The sequence below is a fragment of the Sphaeroforma arctica genome (assembly GCF_001186125.1).
Source record: "Sphaeroforma arctica JP610 unplaced genomic scaffold supercont1.459, whole genome shotgun sequence".
Taxonomy (NCBI): Eukaryota; class Ichthyosporea; order Ichthyophonida; genus Sphaeroforma; species Sphaeroforma arctica.
The window spans coordinates 14,480-22,051 of record NW_014040099.1 but is presented as its reverse complement, the minus strand read 5'-3'; the positions used below and the strand labels follow the sequence as shown (position 1 = coordinate 22,051).

Here is a 7,572-nt window from a genome sequence, read left to right as displayed (position 1 = left end):
TATATATATATATATATATAGTATATATATATATATATATATATATATATATATATATATATATATATATATATATATATATATATATATATATATATATATATACAAATATACACACATATATATACATGTATATATATTTATATATATATAAATATAAGTCTGTGTTAGTGTTTAATTCCAAATATCATACTAATATATACGTCCACCTGTAACCACTGATTATCTTCAAAATTTGGAAATAGGAATTCCACACAGAGCTGAAGGAGAATGGAGTTTCCCTCGAGTTGCTGGCTGAATACTTTCAAAATCCAGCCAATTTCGAGATCGATCCGAATACGGACAGCATACGTATGTGTCAATTTCTTTCGTGAATTATTCTGGCAGCCTCGTGCTCGTTGTGTCAGTTTCAGTCGTTGCTATTGCTCTCTTCGTATGTTATACCTACTCTATATACAGCGTAACCAACGAATACTATCACTGCGTATTGGATATCTCTTTTCTTAAATCAGGCTCCTACAAGCATCAGCTCTCCATCGTTCTCAGTCTCTTAGTCTGCTATATTTATTTAAACAGCTGCGGATCAACCCAGAGCGCACCTGACACCCTCGCGAACGAAAACTGGCACTGTTGAGACGGTACCTCTGACTGACTACACGTCCCTGACTGAGCGATTGCGCCTGATGGAAATAGAGTTGTCGCAGAGCAGAGAGTCTGAGGCGAATCTGCGGGCACAGGTGGCACAACTGCATCGGAAAGGTATGTGATCTGTATCTAGTCTAAATGAACTGTATTCCAAGTATGCATCAAACATCTTTACACTGTGACGGTTTTTGATTTGCGTACACCTGTATATTAAAATTATAGACATTCACACTGAATTCCGTCCGGCTATCTCAGGCTCCTCCGCTAGCCCAACCTCGCGAAGGTCGAGCGTGGGTATCACCAAAAGCGCACCGATGCGCAAGCAAATTGCAGCTGGAACTACAAATGCTACCCGAACACTGTCGCGGAGGCGGTCATTGGCTGGAAAGAGTAGTAATGTTGTCACAAATCTACCGCGTGAGCAGAAGCAGGCGATAACCGCTATAGTCCACCAGTATCTGGTACAATCAGGCAATAAGGAAACGGCCAATACATTTGCCGACGAAGTAAGCGCTCTGGTGGTTTCTGTTACGGGTTGTGTGCGCCCTTTGAATTGTGCGTTCATGTGACAGACCATGAACATATAGCTGAGACTGTTATTTTTACCGTGGTGGAGTTTTTGTTTTGCATTACCTATTGCGTGTTGTTCTCATAGCTATTCTTCCTCGTTGCATTATCATCTCATTACTTTTTTTCAAGGCTGGGGATCCAGACTTTGACGATTGGCAATTGGTGGGACTACCGCACGAACCGCCGCCGCTGCACCTGATTTTCAAACAGCACTGCAACGCGAAAAACGCCACAAACACACTAACAGCACAAACACGATCACCGGGCGTACTGGACATTCTGGTGAAGGTAAGAATACTGCGTCAGATTCCCTGACGATGATAAAGCCGTTCCGATGATCGATTTTTGTTTGTCTATGTCTTGTCTATTCAGATTAGTTCCTTGCGCCAATATGTGTTTAGCGAGTTCGTTGCCCACGCTAGAGATCTGAGATAGAGGTCCTCGCAAGGCGTGTGAGTGTACTATTACCATCTGCCTTTTCATGTGTATATCTTCATCCAAGCTGTGTTGTTGACGCTCAGACTCTGTCATCATGCCCACTTAAAAAATGTAGCCAACAAATTCAAAAATCTCAAGTCGGGTTGTGGCTGGCGGTTTCGAAGTTCGGAACCAAACCACTGATTCAGATACTCCACGCAAAGACGTAGGCGGCAGAAAAAGTCGGAACTTTCCGGGACCACCGAAATCAACTGCATATAAGGCAGAGCAGGAAAGCAACGATGAGGTATGGGTATTTGTGCAGTATGTGCAACATCCGCACTGTAATTGGAACAGGGCTGAACGGAGGGAGAAACGTATGACAATAACTACGAGTATGTGTGCGTATTTGTGTAGCTTAATTGCTGGATATCTGGCAGGGTGAGATGAGGGAAGAAATAATGAAGATACAATTTGAATCTAAGTATGTGCAGTCGTATCGCCTCTTAATGCAATATAGAGATAGTAATATCCCTGAAGTCGAGCTGCCGCTTTTCTGCTGCTAGGTATTGAACAGATGAATTGTTTTAGTGCTGACATGCCAGATATACTGCTACAGCTCCGTAGTTGGTGTTTTGTAGTAGAGAACGCTGTGCTTCTTGCCCAACTGACATGAGCACCACATCTGCCAGCTAAGCGATCAATTGCATGCGCTGTTTCGCTGATATATACTCCGTGATCTAATTGCACTCACATACCTCTCAATTGAATGCCTACGGTTCTCTCGGGGACTTCTTGCATCACCTATGTGTACTTATGTGCATTGCCACGTCTTTAATCTGTCCGAGCAATTATATCGTTTGATAATCTTTCATATTGTTGATTCTATCACACCAGTAAATTTGATTTTGAAACTCTATTTCGCTACAAACATGCAGGGTCTGCCTATGCGTCGCGTGAAAAGTGAAACCAGGTTCATGTCTGTGGAGCAAGAACTGACACTTGACATCGAACACCTCAGAAGGGGCTATGAGGCAATGAAACAGACCAACGGACATCTGCGAGCGCGCAACGAAGAATTGCAGACGATGGTCGACCAAGGTATTTACCTAACTGTCTAGAGGTGATGGCTACTTGTATAATTTACTGTCCAATCATATGCTGCAGGTCATTTTTTTTTCTTACCGCTATCGATTGAACACTCATACCCCGGAGGGTTCCGCAATAAAAACCACCGAAAAGAGTGTTAGTCACAAACTACGCTAACATGTATATTCAGGCAGGATGTTTAATTCGGCATATATGTGTTTACATGTAGATAATATAAACAATTGTTCAATCGTATCTGCATTCACAGCTAGTTTTGCGGCCGATGAAGGGTCGGCTTGTGCACGAACTGCGAGTGAAAGGGAGGAAAAAGATATGCATATGGTATGTTGCAGCGAACGTGAACTGCTTCAGACATGTCAAAATATAAACGTGCTTTTACACTTTTATGTAGCGCCTGTGGCGTATTGCATTATTATATACAAAAACATTCGTTGCAAGCATTTCGTTCCAGGTAAGTATACATATAGTAAGGATATTCCAACAAGCACTTCAATTCGCAATCCATCGGTATTGTTGTGCATAGCACTATACAAGTCACGTGTGTACTAGCTCAATCGTACATTATATCGTCACTCAGACGCTGGAACGGATGTACAGCGTAAACACTCTGCGACAACGACCTCTTGCCTATCGGAAAGCCATCGAAACCGTCTCATTGTATGGGTCCGGAAAGGATCGACTTTCTCTCGAGGTCATACACATCAAGAAGCACAATGATGACCCTGTGGATGTGCTTGGGTGGTGCCTTCCCAATATTATCCCCCATGTACTGGTCAAGAGGAGAGACGTAAGTGCACACCTCTGGCCTTGACGCTGTATTTTGCGTTCGCTCGCTGTGTTGGTAGCCGATATGGTGGTTGTCGGTGATAAATTCCCCATGTCTAGTATTCAATGGCTTTTTTCTGAGTCTGTCTCGTTGGTACAAATGCATATGTCGTTGGTGGCGGTGTCGGTCCTACTGGCACGGAGCGTGTTCAAATTCTATTTTTCACGTCTTTTCTACTTATTCGTATGATGAGCCACTGCTTATTGCGAAGATCACTTCTTACGTTCTTTCTTAGTATGAGTCCATGATGAGTGTGACTTTTCCCCATCCTAGCCTGTATCATCCTTGGGCAGTATTTATATCCAGTGTGTCTGTTTTTACAAGAGGATCTCGTAAGGCCGTCCGAGATCAATGGAGACTGAGCGAGTGTGTGGGACACATATTTGAAATCAACTATACTGTCGCATAATCGGCTTGCTATTGTGTGTATAGATACTGTGAAGTGGCTTTCACATCCACTGATGTAACGCACCTACTTGTTCTTTGAGTCTGAAGTCATTCCAATTGAGAGAGAGCTGGGTGTGTGACGGTCACGCTTACAATTGCAGAAGGGTTCTCAAGTATAGCTGGGCTTGCTGTAGCACTCGCCGATACACCAAATATGGTTGAATATACTATGACAGTCATATACTGTTACATCGTATGGTTTTGTAATTTTCTGACGTATGTTTACCATGATCATATTCTCTACCCCAGGAGCTTATACCTGCACTCATAATAACGATTCAAAGACACCGCAAGCCCAAGGTGCGAGATCAGCTCACCAACATATTATTCAATTTAGTACGGAAGCCCACAGAAAACCAGCGGAGGTGTGTGCCAGCGGTGTCTTACATACATTAAGCGTGTAGTCTGTGATTGTTCCTGTCTCCAATTAATTTTTATAATAGCTTATTAGATCACCTTTAGTCAATGTATTCAATATGCGCATCGGTGCAATTAATTTAGAATGTTCAAATTCCGGGTGGCAGTTTTTCTCTCGCAACTTAGGCTATATCTAGTTCTGGGCATATTGAAATTTAGTATGAGTCGGCACTTCTTGTGGTTCATACTAAGCTACATATCATTATCCGAGAATTTAACGTAATTTGGGCATGTATTTTTTCTTCTTATTCTTCTAATACTGTTCCATTTGCTTCCCCTCATTATTACGTTTACATCCAGGGCAATCGTAAACGGATGTTCAATTTTGGCTGAAAGGATCGGTCCATTGCGAGTGGAGGCTGAACTGTTACCCCAGTATGTTTTGAGACCGTAGTACTTATTGCGCACAATTCACAAAGTATGACATCTTTCGTCGTTGTGGCCGCTACAAAGCAAGCGCTTGGTCGTGTTAATCTTTTACAACGCCAGATGATTAACGTAGGTATCCATTAGAGATTTCACACTTAGTCACTCGTAAAATAATCAATCTGACATTCAACATGGAGCTTGACACTGGGGTGCAGCGTTACCTTGCATCACGCACTAACTTCTGCTTCTCAACAACTTTTGGTTTTCTTTACTGCCTAGATGCTGGGAACAGATCAACCACCCGCATGCAGAGCGACGGATATTAGTCGCGGACACATGTGGCAAGCTCGCTCGCTTTGTCAAGCCCGAACTTCGGAGCAGTCTGGTGGTGAGCATTTTGACCCAACTTATGGAGGATACCTCCGACATGGTCCGCCAATCGGCTGTTAAGAATTTGGGCCTAGTTGTGACGTATGTGCTTGGTTTCTCATAAAATCCATGACAACCATATTGGATTCTGATATTCAAATCAACAATTCATGGCGCGGTTTTGCTCACGTGGATTTAGCATGTCAGAGCCTTTTTGCTTTGTAGTTTTGCACTCGATCGCTCAATTGTAGCTTATTTCATTGAGTGGACTTTCCTCGTGGTATAGATTGTGTCTAAAAATATGCGTCATATTACTCCTTGGTACATATTCGTCATCAATAGCTATTTGGAAGGCAAGGACAAGCACAAGAGTCTGACGAAATTGTTGATTTTGGCAATATTGGACCGGAACGACCGGGTAGTCAGGGCAGCCGAAGCCCTTTACCTGCCCTCGATGGCTCAGAGTGCGTGTGAATTGGATCTATTGTGTACCAGTTTTCTTCCTACTCTGTATACATCATTGGAGAATGCGATGGGGAAAATGATTGAATTAGCGCCCCAGCCCAATGTCATGTTCGGGTATGCCCCTTTTGAATATGTTTGCGTCGTTCTATCATCTGGTGAGCTGTACATAAATAGTGAAACTGCACATCTCATTCTACCCCAGAATGAATCTGAACTCGATGCGTCAACGCTTAGTCGAATTCATGACCTCATGAAGAAATATATTCAAATACAAACCTCTAGCAACTGGCAATCCAATATTTAGCACGGAGGCATCATTCAATTGTGGATGAAGCTTACCTAGATCTTTACTGTTAGGAGACGAAACGTACATCACTTTTTCATACATACGTGTATCCACGTCGCAAAGCGTTAGAAAAGTACAAATAAGGCACTAGAGTATTGCCGTCACTCCGTACACACTAGAGTTGTCAGAAATGCACACTGACTTGATGTCTCCTCTCTCTTACAGCGGCAATCAATACAAACAACGGCAAGCCAGGCAACAGCAGACACCCCACAATCTCGAAGCCGCACGGGAGACTAAGAACGTATTGATGCACATAGAGGCCCTGTGTCTGCTCGTTCCTTTTCTGTACGCATACCTGCTGCGTGCATCACCCTTCGGTACACTCGTACAAGACGAGACCGCGCTCGCCCCCACGGGCAGGACCGGTTCGTTCGGTTTTTCGGGTGGTAAAGACGGGCGAGGTGTCAATGGACAGACGGCTGAGGGTCTGGCGATGGCGGTGTTGGAAGACGAGGTCTTCAATGATGCCCTGGGGGCTGAGCCATCGTGGCTGGATGCCATGGAGGACGATGATTTCTGGAAAGATATGGGTATGTATATATATGTGTGTGTGTGTGTGTTAGCGTTGATTAATTGTTGCTTACCTCCGTGTTGTACGTTGGCGTGGGGTCTGGGTGGCTCATACGTAAATTTACTTTCAGACCAAGCCGAATTAGAGTCTGAATTCGTTCCAGCGTGCATTAATCGTTGCCCATAAAGAGTACCACGACCATCAAAGGAGGAAAAAGCACTCCACACTACTTTTTCTATTGCTATATTATCTAACTCAAGCTATCGCATGAAGGCAACTTCCTATTTCGACAATGGAAGCATGTGATCAATGCTTGTTGATTATAGTCTCAAGGTGAGCAAAGACACAGCTGGCACTCACTGAAATTATCCGATAATATACATTGCTGGCACAATGTAGAAGCGGTGGATGAGGACAGAGTTGACAGCGACGATCAAGACCAGGCCTTAGTTTTGACGCGGAAACCAAGTTTTACGAAACATGCCGAAAACTTGCTTTTTGCTACCAGTACCTTATTAGGAAGTGATAGCATACAGGCACGATTGCAGCTCAAATTGGACGAACATGTCAGTAGGAGTCAGGTTCACCGACCGGGTGACGAGCTGGCGTATGTGCGCTTGGATATTTTTCACATGTACAGCCAATATGCGTCTATCTATACACTGAAGACATAAGGTGCATTTACGTGTACAAATTTTTCAGAATTGTGCGTTAATATCAAGTATGCTTTTTTACGAATTGCATCTAATTTTAGCATACATTCAATGTATAAGTTCATGCGCAATTAGAAACTGTGTTCATGCACTATACTTGTGTGTTTGTGAGTTCAAAGCTTTGCTTATCATGCGCCAGCTGCCCAACGTGAATACCCAATCGACCAATACTAGGTTCGGTGAAGGAACCAAGCGAACGAGCGCCTACGTGCGCCGTTACGACGGGCATAAATCACCTATTCCGCTATCTTGTTCTCGAATTCTATCTCGTGACTCTCATATTAATATTAATATATATATATATATATATATATATATGTATATGTATATGTATATGTATATGTATATATGTATGTATATATGT

At 43.1% G+C, this 7,572-nt stretch overlaps 1 protein-coding gene across 1 annotated transcript; it reads left to right on the top strand.

Annotated features, from left to right (window-relative positions):
• Positions 1-245: 245 nt before the first annotated feature.
• SARC_06439 (hypothetical protein) lies at positions 246-7,169 on the top strand (the record flags this gene model as incomplete). Its single annotated transcript, XM_014299654.1, has 13 exons — positions 246-351; positions 577-759; positions 901-1,151; positions 1,345-1,503; positions 1,769-1,939; positions 2,571-2,733; positions 2,990-3,063; positions 3,320-3,529; positions 4,265-4,380; positions 5,081-5,272; positions 5,513-5,749; positions 6,147-6,514; positions 6,895-7,169. Coding segments are annotated over 13 exons (2,505 nt in total), but the record flags the coding sequence as incomplete, so codon positions are not given.
• Between the last annotated feature and the right edge of the window lie 403 nt (positions 7,170-7,572).